General features: G+C 34.8%; 1 protein-coding gene across 2 annotated transcripts in view; it reads left to right on the forward strand.

Annotated features, from left to right (window-relative positions):
• The first annotated feature begins 230 nt into the window (after positions 1-230).
• MFSD9 (major facilitator superfamily domain containing 9) overlaps positions 231-13,613 on the forward strand; it is a 36,059-nt gene continuing 22,676 nt past the window's right edge. Inside the window, exons 1-5 of one of the 2 annotated variants that reach the window (XM_051984325.1) lie at positions 392-483; positions 634-685; positions 7,119-7,146; positions 8,034-8,121; positions 10,604-10,647. In XM_051984325.1, coding sequence (XP_051840285.1) covers positions 8,052-8,121; positions 10,604-10,647 — 114 coding nt within the window. In that variant the 5' untranslated portion in view covers positions 392-483; positions 634-685; positions 7,119-7,146; positions 8,034-8,051. Of the gene's footprint in view, positions 484-633; positions 686-7,118; positions 7,147-8,033; positions 8,122-10,603; positions 10,648-13,613 lie in introns of both variants that reach the window. The other variant, XM_051984324.1, reaches the window with a different exon arrangement.

Consider the following 13,613-nt stretch of genomic DNA (forward strand, 5'->3'; position numbering starts at 1 on the left):
GTTACATTCCTCCTTCCTTCCTGAGGCAGGCAGCGCAGTGCATTCAGCAGAAGAGAAATCTAGCTGTACAAGCAAGAGTACAGGGTAAGCTTAGTCTAAGGTCCACGGGGCACCAGGATCAGATCTAGGATGCGCAGCGCTTCGTTCCGTGAGAAGGCGGGGCTTTTATGCCGCGAGGGCGTTCAGTGCGCAGGCGCCTACCTCTAGTCTTCCGCTAGAGGCGGGGCTGGGCTGAGTCAGCTGGACCCGCTTCCTGACCTGAGACGTCTTCCAGCTCCTGCAGCATCGTCTTCCTCACAGCCCCACACCCCAATTCCTTCCCCATCCGGGGCTGAGCGCCTCTCTGAATGGAGGATGGGGGCGGTTGCTCCCAGAGCAGAGCTTCGGTCTGCCGAGGACCAGGAGCGGGAGGAGGCGGGGACCTCGGCTCAGTCCTACCGGCTTGGCAGATTTTTGTGTTATCTCTACCTGGTAGGCTTCCTGGTGAGTCCCGGGAAGGGCGGGTTAAAGGCGGGGGTAGGGGAGGAGAAGCGGGGATCCGCATACACAGCTACAGCTGCAGAATCTGGGGAAAAGGGGAGGGGAGCAAAGCGTGCCATGTGGGGCTCCTAACGTCTTTTCATTTCACCGCAGTTCATTCTCCTGCTCCATGCCCTTCCATCGTCCCTCCTTACCTGCCTTTAAGGTCAGCAAGTCCCAGAACTTAATGATTCAGGAATGGTGGGAGTCTCTGGGTGTGCCCTGGGAGTGATGCATTGAACCATACTAATATACCTTTTGTGGGGAGAGGACTACAACTGTTTCTCAAGTGAGTTGACAGCTGTTAACTAGGTGGCCTGGTGTAAAAAAGACTCGAATTCAAATGTGGCCTTTTTCGAGCTGTGTGACCCTCGAATTCAAATGTAGCCTTTTTCGAGCTGTGTGACCCTAAGCAAGTCATTTAACTCTGTTTGCTTCAGTTTACTCTTCTGTAAAATGAGCTACAGAAGGAAATGGCAGACCATTTCAGTATCGTTCCCAAGAAAATCCCAAATGGATTAAGAAATTTGACAGGACTGAACAATAAAAACCACATAATTAAACACACCTGCAGAGATGGTTTCTGGTACGGAAACTCCACCAGGCAGGTCATAGGGAACGCTTTGCATGGATTACTTTCACAAAAAAAAATCTATATATCTATCTTTATATATTTATATGTATAATAAACTGAAAACTAGTACAACAATCTTCCAATCTTCCACTCCTTGAGTTCTATAAGTTGATAATTTTATGTGACCTACGAATAATATTATACATATCTGAATGGCCCTTAGCAGAAAAAAGGTTTCCCATCCCTGACCTAGAAAAAATCAGGATGCTTTGAAGACCATGCATGAGATGCCTCCTGCCTATTCCCTTGTCACCCGTTTGTATTAGAGAACTACTTCAGCCCTTGTCCCTATTAAGTCTCTGTCAGGTCTAGATTACTGCAAAAATATCATTGTTCTCTTCTCAAGGCTCTATAGGCTATTCTACAAAATGCTACTGAAGATCAAAATTCTGAGAGAACAGTTTGGAGTATGAAAATAAAATCACAAAGGTCTTTCTGTAGCCAAAAAGAGCAGTTTATTTCATGAAAAGCTTCCAAGCTTTTACAAGGAGGTCTAGGTGGGAATTTAGAGTAAAGAAATACTATTTAAAAGTCAGAGATAGGGAGGGAGAAGGAAAGCAAGAGTAAGGTCTAGAAAGTTAGGGAGAGTGTTAGGGGATTGCAAACTTGTCTAAATCAGCAAGTACATGATGGGAATCCAGGAACTAGGAATGCTAATACATGGTAATGGGGATGTTTTTATCACAAAAGATTATTATCAGGCAAAGGTATGTTCTAGGGAGAAGAGAAAATACCTCAACCTTGAAACTAAGAAGTGTTCGTTATTTGGGTCCAGGTGCTAGATAGCAGCCCAGACTTTTGGATAACTAACCAGACATCTTTGAAGTTAATTTAGTGGAATAAAGATATCAGCCCAACTCCTTTCTTTCACATTCATCCTCCAAGATTATGCCATAGCATTCCCAGTATGTACATTCCTAAGGTGACTATATCATTTCCAAAGCAGAGTGGCCTGGGGTTTTTTGAAAAAGAATTGGGAATCTCTACTGCTATTGGGGTGTCTACTGCATCATTCCCAAAGGCTGCACTACATCACTACCACAGTAATTTTCTTTTAAGTTTATAATCATGTGACTTCCCAGCTCAATAAACTAGTGGCTTCCTATGACCTTTACAATAAAATCTTTACCTTTTTTCTGTATCAGAGATCTCTCTAGCAGTATGGTAGAACTTTGGATCCTTTCTCAGAATAACATTTTTGAATATATAAAATAGAATTATAAAGGAAACTATATTGAAATAGTTATCCAAAAAAAGTCTCATTAAAAACCTATGTCTTAAAATACAAACTTCTTTGTTTAGTTTAAAAAATCCAAAACAACTAGCATCCATATTAGATAGAACTCTTTCTTGTAAAATACTCATTCCAATCAATTATCTTTGTACCTTATTTGAAGACATTCCTATATCCTTCCAGGTCTTTGCACTGTCCTTCCCCCATGTAGAATATACTGCATCCTTAATCTTTCCTGTCTCTTCCCTAAGACAAACCTCAGGTATTTTCTGCATAAAGTTTTTCTTTATCTATTCATACTAAGCCCAGTGTTAGGAAATCTTCCTGTGTTTAAATCTGCCTCAACACTTAATAGATGTATGACTCTAGGCAAGTAAAATGAACTAGAGAAGAAAATGACAACCATTACACTATTTTTTTTCAAGAAAACCCCTACAGGGGTCAAAAAGGGTCAGTTACTTGATTGTTTAAAGAAATGTTTATTGAGTGCCTCATATCCACAAGGCAGTGTCTAAAACAAAGATAAGGTACTGCTCTTGTCTTAAAAGCATTTACTTGAAATCTGGTAGGCAATTTGAAGATTAAATCTGAAGGCTGATAACAGTTTTCCTCAGGATGATCTTTGCCAGCTTTGGTTCTGCTTTTCTATACTTTTTATGCCATGAAATTGCTGTGGAAAGTGCCGGAGGAGGGTTAGGAAAAAGCCGATTACTGTCTATTTGTTGATAGCACAAAGTTATGTATCCTTGGGGGAATATGTCATAGCCAGAAGATAATCCCATATCTGGTCTGAAAATTTGCTATTTAGGGTCTCTTCCTTTTCCCATCTTTGTTGTGACTCCATTCTTCTCTCTTTCCTCCTGTAGTATATTCATTTAAGTTCCTTATTCCCTTCTACTAACCCAGAAAAAATTGATTTGTGATAAGATTATCTGCTTTTCTCTCTGATAGGATGGTGAAAAGTGGGAGTAGTTACAATGCAGCTTTTTTTTTTAATCTTGAAAATATTGGAGCTGACTTGAGCCTCTTCCTAATCTGAGCAATACATTATTAATAAGTAATATATTATATTGTTCCCTCAGCATTATGTAACCAGGATTGATATGATTCATAATGCACCCTATGATGATTTAATTTTGAGTTTGAGTTGAAAATGTTAAATTTGAGTTTTAATGAGTAATAAAAGAACAAAAAGTACATTAGTAGTACTAGGTCATGTTTACATAAGTTCACATTACAAGTTCATAAGCTTGATTTATGAAAATGACTTTATTTGAAACAAACCATTGTGATATATCACACAAGATGTATCTCCATTCTGCAAAATTGTTGCTCAAAGAATTAATTGATTTGCCTAAAATCACAGAGTAATTAATTCAGTCAGGGCTTGAACTAAGGTTTCCAAATATAAATTGAGTTCTCTTTCCAAAGAGCAAGAAATTCAGAACATCTATAAATTGATACTTCATTATTGAATATTTAAGAAAATTTATTTGCTGAAACACCCAAATAGCATTTTAAGTCCACTGGAGCATGTTCACATAAAATTTTGGGAATTTAAGAGTGTTAGGTTAAAAAAGAAATGGGATGGAATATAATATTAGTGCTGGGTGGAGTGCTTTTATGGAATGCTATATTGGTAATCAAGATGGCTTTGAGTGTTTTAAAGGACCACAAGATTAGTTCTGTTTGATTCTCTCTTGGCAGAATGAAGAATGATGTACAGCAATGCAAAAGACAGATTTAGTCTGTTAATAGGTCTAAGTCCACACTAGGAATAATATATAACACATTAGGAATTTAAGAATTTGGGGATAATTCAGCCTTAAATTCATTTTCTTAATGTTCAAGGATGAAGTTGCCAACCTGTAGATTATCCCAACAGAAAGAATATTCTAGGGTCTGAGGAGATAATTCACTCATCTAAGATCACACATTCTTTTTTCTTTCCTCCCTCCCTCCCTTCCTTGCTTCCCTTCTTCCTTCCTCCCTTCCTTCCTTTCTTCCCTTCCTTCTTCCCTTCCTCTCTTCTTCCTTCCTTCCTCCCTCCTTCCTTCCTTCCTTCTCTCCTGTAGCAAATGTAGCATATTGTTATTTGTCTAAAACTATTGGAATCAGTGCTGTCCTAGAGTTCCTTTCCAAGAAACATAATATGAGTTAGGAAAGATCCCAGTCTTTAAGGACTAAGTTTTACTTCTGTGTGTCAGTTATATATGCACATTCATTTTTTACATATTTCCATATGAGTCATGTTGGAAGAGAAAAATCTGAACAAAAGGGAAAAACCATAAGAAAAAAAGTGGAAATAGTATGCATTGATCCACATTCAGTCTCCATAGATGGTGTTTCTTATTTAAAAATTATTGGAATGGTCTTGAATCATATCATATTTGATTATCACATAATTTTCTTGCTGTGTACAATGTTTTCCTGGTTCTGCTTGCTTCATTCATCAGTTCATGTAAATCTTTCTAAATTTTTCTAAAATCAGACTATTCATCAATTTTTAGAGAACAGTAATATTCTATTACTTTCATATATCATAACTTATTCAGTCATTGCCCAATTTGTGGGCATCTCCCACATTTTCCAATTCTTTGCATCACAAAAAGAGTGGCTACAGATATTTTTGCATATGTGGGTCCATTTCCCTCTGATGATTTCTTTAGATTACAAACCCAGTAGTAGACTGCAGCATCAAATGATGTGCATAGTTTTATAGCCTGTTGGGCATAGTTCCAAATAGATCAGTTCACAACTCCACCAGCAGAGCATTAGTGTTTCAATTTTCTCCCCCATTCCCTCCAGCATTTATCATCATCTTTTCCTGTTATTTTAGTCAGTCTTGTAGATGTGAGATGATACCTCAGAGTTGTTTTAATTTGCATTGCTCTAATCAATAGTAATTTGGAGCATTTTATTTCATATGACTAGAGATAGCTTTAATTTCTTCATCTGAAAACTCTGTTCATATCTTTGACCATTTATTAATTGAGGAATGTATTCTTATAAATTTTGAGTCAATTTTCTCTATATAATTTTAGAAATAAGGTCTTTGTAAGAAGCTTTGGCTATAAAAATTGTTTTTTAGCTTTATGTTTCTGTTTCTTGACTGCACTGTTTTTTTGGTGTGTGTGTGTGCAAAAACTTTGGTGTGTGTCATGAAAGGAATTTGGCAGGAATCCTTCTTTGCCTATTTTTCCTAATAATTTATATAGTATTGAAATTAATTGTTCTTTAAATGTTTATAGAATTCACTTGTAAATCCATCTGATCTTGGAGATTTTTTTCCTTAACAAGTTCATTGATGATTTGTTCAACTTCTTTTTCTAAAATGGGACGATTCAAGTATTTTATTTCCTCTTTGGCTAATCTAGGTAATTTATATTGAGGTAAATACTCTTCCATTTCAGTTAGATTGTTAGATTTATTGTCACACCGTTGGATAAAGTATCTCCTAATTATTGCTTTAATTAGTTTTTCATTGGTGGTAAATTCACCCTTTTCATTTTTGTTTGTTTGTTTGCTTGCTGAGGCAATTCGGATTAAGTGACTTGTCCAGGTTCACACAGCTAGTCTTCCTGACTTCAGGGCTGGGGCACTATCCACTGCACTACCTAGCTGCATCACCCTTTTCATGTTTGATGCTGGTAAACTAACTACTTTTCATTTTTCTAATCAAGTTAACCAAAGATTTATCTATTTTGTTGTTGTGGTTTTTTTTCCCATAAAACCAATTCTTACTTTTATTAGTTTAAAAGTTTTCTTTAAATTTTATTAATCTCTCTTTTGATTTTCAGAATTTCCAATTTGATATTTAATTTGGGGGAGAGGGTTTTAATTTGTTGTTTTTCTAATTTTAGTTGCATGCCCAATTCATTGATGATCTCTTTCTTTTTTTCTTTTTAATGTAAGTATTTATGGACATAAAATTTTACCTACATCCCATAAGTTTTGGTATGTTGTCTCAGAATTGTCATTATCTTTGATGAAATTATTGATAGTTTTTTTTGATTTGTTATTTGACCCACTCATTCTTTTGAATTATATTATTTAATCTCCAATTGGTTTTGGGATCATGATCTGGAATACCATATTCTGGAAGGCAAAGGATCTAGGACAACAATCAAGAATCATCCATTTGAAGCCCAAGCTTCTTGTGCTGCTTTGAGCCTTGGCTTTGAGCATAGGGGCTTCTTGTGTTTTGTCTTGTTCACAGTGCTGGGGGTAGCCTCACCTAATCCTACCTGTTGTTGCCTAGTTTCCTGGGCTGGCAATTTGTCTTCTGCATTGCGATTGGAAGCTGCCTCACTGATCTGCTTTGCCACTATTTTATTGACTCAGAACCAGATTTGGGTTGCTGATCCACTGTGATCAAGATCTTCCCACTGGCTTTTCCAGATACCATTTGAGCTGGGAGAGCTTGAGCAACTTCTTGACTTCATTCTGCCATCTTAATTCCACCTCCAAAACTTTTCCAAGGTCACACATTCTTAAAGCTGTCCTCTTAATCCAAATAATTAACCCAGGTCCCTTCATTTGCCATAGGCAGAATGTTGTGTAGCTTAAGGTTGTGTTGCTATATTTTGAACAGAGGTTCCTCTCTCTGACACTTATTAGGTCTTTAATCCGGATTCTTTAACCCTGAGTAAGTGATTTATCATCTTTGAGATCCAATTTCCGTTCCTGTTACATAGAATGATAACAATAACTATCTTCACTATTTTACAGCATTGTTGTGAAGAATAAATGAAAGAAGGTATGCTTTATAAATTTTAAAATGCTATTTAATGTTCATTATTATTTGGGGTTCAAAATTAAGTGGGAATTATTTTTTATTCAATAAGAAGACTTCAGTTTCAATTGTTATGACTTTATTTTTCAACAAGAAAGTAGAGAAGATTTATCATACAAATGCTACACTTGGCCACTCACAAAGGGAACAGTCAGTCTGAAATGACATGAGGGTATAGTAGACAGACTTTTCATTAAAATATTAAATATCCTTCTAAGAAAGGAGTGTTTGGTTGTAAATGTCCTTATTTAATAATAGAACTGGCATAGTCTTTCATGGGGTGATAGTTCTTAAAGGTGAATACTTTATTCCTGAAATCTCCAAATTAATACTTCATGCCTAAAAGAGTTGCAAAACTTGGTTACTTCTGGGTACAGGATCATCTTTACTCTAGTTCAATCTAGTATCCCCTCATTTATTTTATACTGTTTTCCTTTTGTGAGAAAAAAAGACATAAGTGGAAACAAGGAGACTCTGCTTCTATTCCCCTTCACTTTTTATTATAAACTATATGCTAATGGAATATCTTTTTTGAAATATTTTTAAAAATACATTCCCAGTGAATGATGGCGGCATGTTTGTGAAATAAGAAAACTAAAAGGAGCTAAGGGTCAAGTGAATTATAGGACATGGTAAATTTGTCACTTACAAATCACAATTCTAATGAATGATGCTAGTGGAATCTCAAAAGAGTAAGTGAAAATTGGACATTTTGTTTAGAAACTCTATGTGTTTATTGTTTATGGAATAAAAAGAGAAGGGACTAAATCTAGGGTAGGATCCACAATTCCAAAGCCTCTCAGATTATAACAGTCATCTAATTAATGAAAGTCTTATGTGTTTTCTTTTAGGATTTTTTTGGTGTAAGCATGGTAGTTCCTTTATTAAGTGTTCATATCAAATCCCTTGGAGCAAGCCCAACTACTGCAGGAGTAGTAGGTAAGTGAATTAAGTTAGTAAACTAAAAGCAAGTGTAGGCTCTGAATCATTGCCACTCATCAGCTAACTAGCAAAAAGAGCATACACAAAGATGTATTATCCTGGAGTAAATTTGTTCTATATTTGGTGGCTAAACTTTTCATTTATCTAATATTTAAGTATGTGCAGTTTGTAGAGCTGTGTCTTCAACTGAACAATTCAGCCCAAAAAATACTGTATTGTAGGTAGAGCATTTTGTTAGACCTTAGAAAAGGTACCAAGTTTAGATATTTGATCCCTGTCCTCAGTTTTTCAGTTCAGGGGAGAGTTAAGGCACATATATGGGGAAGGATAGGAATTGTACCTATGATTTCACTGATAGAAAGAAGGTTATTGGGTAATTAAAAAGAACAAGCATTTATTAAATGCTCACTATATGCCAGATACTGTCACAACTATTTCATTTACTCCTTACAACAATCCATTTTATAGTCAAAGAAACTGAAGCAGAAAGTAGTTAAGTTACTTGACCAGTGTTATTCATCTGATAAGTGTCCTTGACAATACTATTGAGGTCCTATTAAACATATAATTGTGTGGTAGTAAATGGTAACAGGTAAAGCCCTTGAATGCCAGGCCATAGATTTTGAGCTTTATTCAGTAATTAATAGAAATCTACTGATGATTTCTGAGCAGTGACATGAAAAGACATAGAATGGTACTGGTGATGGTAGTGCTCATGCCCATAGTGCTAGTGGTGATGGTGATGATTGTGACAGAAGTATAAAGAAAGAGGAGAAGCAGAAAGACCTGTTGAAAAGCTATTGCATGTAGGTAGTAACAGACTGGAAGTAGAAACTGAAAGAAACAGAAATTCAGGTAGAATTGTTGAGACTTGGAATAAAAGTCTATTTCAATCTAACCACACACTCAGAAGGTTCAGAGATAATTTGTTAAGATTATTAATCAGAGATCCTGTTGGTTCTCCTTCCTCCTATCTCTGAATCTAAAATATGAAAGCTCCAGTTAGAGGGAATGGTCAATAATATTAAATGCTGGGAATAGAGTAAATAAAGGAGAATGCGTACAGGCAGTTATCAGTATGGTAAATCTGGCAATTGAGAGGTCATCTTAAAGAGTAATATGAGTAACTCATTTGAATGTAAAAGCCATTTTTCAAGGAGAAAGAATGACTGGTAGAGAAGTGAACACTGTATGTGTAAATGATTTTTTAAAAAATGTTTACCAGTGAAGGTTTGAAGAAAGGTGAGATAGTCATGTAGTAGAAGAACAAGGTTTTTTTTTTGTTGTTATTGTTTTCTTTTTAATGTGTAGAATTGAGATTTTTCTAAAAAAAATTGGAAAAGAGACATGTTGTCACAGTGATTAAAGATGAAAGGAGAAAAGACTGCTGAAGCAATCTTATATAGGAGACTAGAGAGAATAGAACAAAGGGCAGAGACAAGATTTGACCTTAGTGAAAAGTAGAGTTATATATTTGTGATTTCTGAACTTATAATACTCTGAATAGATTTAAAGCGTAGATACCATAGGGCTTTACAATCTAATATAGATGACAAGATAGAGATGTTATTTTCAGAAATATGTACATTGAGTGATTGTAGTAGTGGGGTGAAGGGATGTAAAATGATTGAAGTAGTTAGAGCTGGTTGTCCTTGTCTGTTTCCTCAATATGTTGTCTCTTTGTTACAGAGTATTCATTTATTAGGTTTATCCTATTTAGAAAGTTTTTCTTAACTCTTCTTTTTCTAGATCCCTATCAGCCCCTGTGTCCTCACTTTATACTATCTTACAATTCTATAGCTCTTTATGTAGAGAACTAGGTCTTGGAAATGTCTAACTCCCAAAATTCAAACAGTCTAAATCACAGTTACACATAAGGCAAATACAGATCCTCACCTTCATCTACACACACTACTCCTAGCCAAATAAATAAATAAAATGTCCTTCATTTCAGAATCATGAAATAGATTAATATAGCAATAATCTTACTAAGGAGAATATATCTACAGTAGGAAAAGAGGCTGATGGTATCAATAATGGTTACTGGGACAGTATAGAAAATTCTTTTTTTTTTTTTTCTGAACCTCATACATTGCCATGATTTGAATTCATAATGAGAAAAAAAAAGTGTCTGCCAAAAAAAAAAATCTTGCTTAAGTTTGCTCATTCAGACAGGGATTTTTGTACATAGCCCAGCAATTCTAAAATAATTATATATGTAGAAGAATCTAAATATTGTCCAGCATGTTTTATTCTTTCAAATTCAGGAAGAAATTGTTGCATTTCTTCAGTAAGTCAAAATTTTTCCATCTCACTGTTCCAACATCATGACTTTTCCATTTTCATAATCTGAATCCTCTATTTTTCCTTGTGCTTATCTTAAATTGTGTTCATATGCTTACTGTTGATTTCTGGCAGTAAGACATCTTTGATGAATTCTGTCCTCTTTGATATGTACTATTATTATATTTTATTTCAGGATCCCTTTATGGTGTTCTGCAACTCTTTTCTAGCACAATAGTGGTAAGTTGACCTTTATTTGTACCATTGCATGTTTAAAATATATTGGTATGCCTTTGACAAGTTAAAGACAATTGTTCATTAGTACAGTAACCTTGATGGCTATTTATGGGGTTGTTTTTATAAATTTTTTTTTTTTTTAGTGAGGCAGTTGGAGTTAGGTGACACAGAGGGACACAGAGCTAGTAAATGTTAAGTGTTCGAGGTTGGATTTGAACTCAGGTCCTCCTGATTTCAGGGCTGATGCTCTATTCATTATACCATCTACCTTTCCCAAATTAATGTCTATTTATGAAACTTTAAAAAAAAATCATGTTCACAAAAAAGACAAGTGATTAATTTAATGTATTATATAAATTGTTACTTTTTAAACATCTAAATCAATTTTTAAAACCATCAGATTTTTCTGGAATGTTAGGACTCAGATTCAAATTAAATACTTTGAACTATCTTTAGAGTCAAAATCTTGCTTATGATGGCTGAAGTATTAATCCAATGTCTATGATATTCATGTATTTATATAATATGTGTATTCATAAACATAAATATATATATATGTATGTCTACATTTATGTATTACATATATATTTATATGCAGGTTTCTATTCTAGTGGCTCTCTCTGGGCAAAGGCCGTTCTTTTTGGCATTTAAAACCAGCTATATATTTCTTTCTCTTCTCTGTTTCTTTATATATATATACACATACACATATCAATCTAGATAGATACACATACATGAATATTTATACACACACATTTATTTGATCTCCTCTAATATAATTCATGGGGCAGTTATGTGTCTTGAAGGATAGATTGCCAGGCCTAGCACTAAGAAGATTCCTTTTCAAGAGTTCAAATCTGAGCTCAGATACTTATTTACTCAGATACTGAGATATTTAGCTGTGTTGTTACACAGCTTAACTGATACAGCAGTTACATGTGGACAGGTAACTTAATCCTGTTTGTCTCAGTTTCCTCATCTGTAAAATGAGCTGAAGAAGGAAATGGCAAAAAACTCCAGCATCTTTACCAAGAAGCTCCCAAATGGGGTCACAAAGAGACCCAATTGAAAAACAACTCAAAAATTTTTATTTTATCTCCTTAAGGGGAGAGACTAGTTAATTTTTGCTTTTGTTTACCTAGTAATCAAATGTCTGATACATAGTAGGCAGTTAATAAATACTTGTTGGTTGATTGGTTGATCCTTTTTACATAACTAGTAAAAGGCCTTTGCTCGTGAATCAGCTCATTGAAGATATGTTACCAGTTGAACCAGTTAAAGGAAGTGTTTAAGCAGAGTTGGAGCTATCTCCCTCACATTCCAATCCATTAAAGTGTGTATTATGATCTCCAAGTTCCATAGAAACAATAATGTTCAAGATTAGTATACTGGACACATTATTAGAAGAGTACTTTTCAAATTATTTAGTCTCATGACCACTAGCTGTCTTCATTATGTCAGAAATTAACACTCCCAACTTGCTTTAGATATGTTCACTTTTTCTACTAGAGAGTTGCATTTTAACATCCCTGATAAAGTTTTTCATAAACTGGGGAAATGGACAGAAACTGTCTATCAGGAGAAATATGAACATGTAAAAGGAAAGTGAAAGATACAAAAAATGATTTTGATAATCAACATACAGAAAAATATAATTTATAATCTGAGTTTTCCTTAGGAATTGGAGAAAAGGTAAGGATTAGTACTAGAAAAAGGAAGTTTAGATTAATTTGAAAAGAAAAATTAGATGTGCCTAAAATATACATAACTAAGCTTTTCTCTTCTGTTTCATTATATAGTAGAGGTGACCTTTGAATTTCTATTATAATTTTGCAACTTTAGCAAATAAAATTGATGATGGAGGTTGTTGAAGGCTATCCCAGCAGAGCACATAAGCTCCATACCCGCTGGAAAAGCTTCAGGTAATGGCCTATGACAGAGTTTGTATCAGTGAGCTTAGGAGACCAGCCTAGCTAAATTTAGAAAGACAGACTGCCAGAAGATTGGCCAGCAGCTGAAATTGATAAAGATCATCTAAAAAGACATTCTATATCATTGAGGAAGTATCCATGGGAGTGAAGTCTTAAGACTTTAAACTATTCATGCATGAAGCACATTCTGAATTCTTAGACAATCCAACTGATGTGGCAAAATAATGAAATAACCATCCCTGGCTCTAATGGGATCTTAAACTCCAATATCCTTAGGCACTAGCAGTGGATATTATTTTTCTGAAAGCAGGACAGTATCTCCCTCAAGAAAGGCTAGGTGAAATTCTAAACATCTGGATGTGGAATATGGTCTGAAGATAAGACTTTCTCATTTTAATCATTTTAACATCCCTTTTTCATTTAAATCACAAATCTTACTTTTTGAGGATGTGAAAGCAAATATTTTTTTAAAATACATAGTTACAGTTTTCCACTAGTAAGATATTATTACTACTATTAAACTTTTAACATTCTTATTGATTCTAACATTCTTTTCTGATACAAAGTTTTGTGTAAGATTTTTAGGCATGATCTTTTGAATTCTGCCCACATGTGGCTCAAATAACTAGTCAGTTTAATGAAATGGTTAGTCATTTTCAGTAAGAAGTTCCTTACCAGTTTTTTGACCATTGAGTTCATTTAAAGTGGTCAGTCTACTAGACAGAGATTTATTGAACAGCTATAAGTAATAAGATATGTTTGTAAAATAATTTGCATAAATCAATTTTAAAAATCTAATCCTATTGTAAAGACACCAAGAAAGATTGGCATTCAAAGAATACTTATTAATCCTTTTATAAAACAAATTTGATAACCCCTAATTTAATTTCACTGGTGGATAAATATGAATTTCTACATATTAGAGTTTAAATGAAGTGTACACTTATAAAATTCATTCAATAAGGAATTTCTCAGTGTTCTGAAAGTATTCACACACACACACACACACACATATTTTTAAGTGTCAGATTTGTAATT

This window comes from Antechinus flavipes, chromosome 3 (genome assembly GCF_016432865.1).
Source record: "Antechinus flavipes isolate AdamAnt ecotype Samford, QLD, Australia chromosome 3, AdamAnt_v2, whole genome shotgun sequence".
Taxonomy (NCBI): domain Eukaryota; kingdom Metazoa; phylum Chordata; class Mammalia; order Dasyuromorphia; family Dasyuridae; genus Antechinus; species Antechinus flavipes.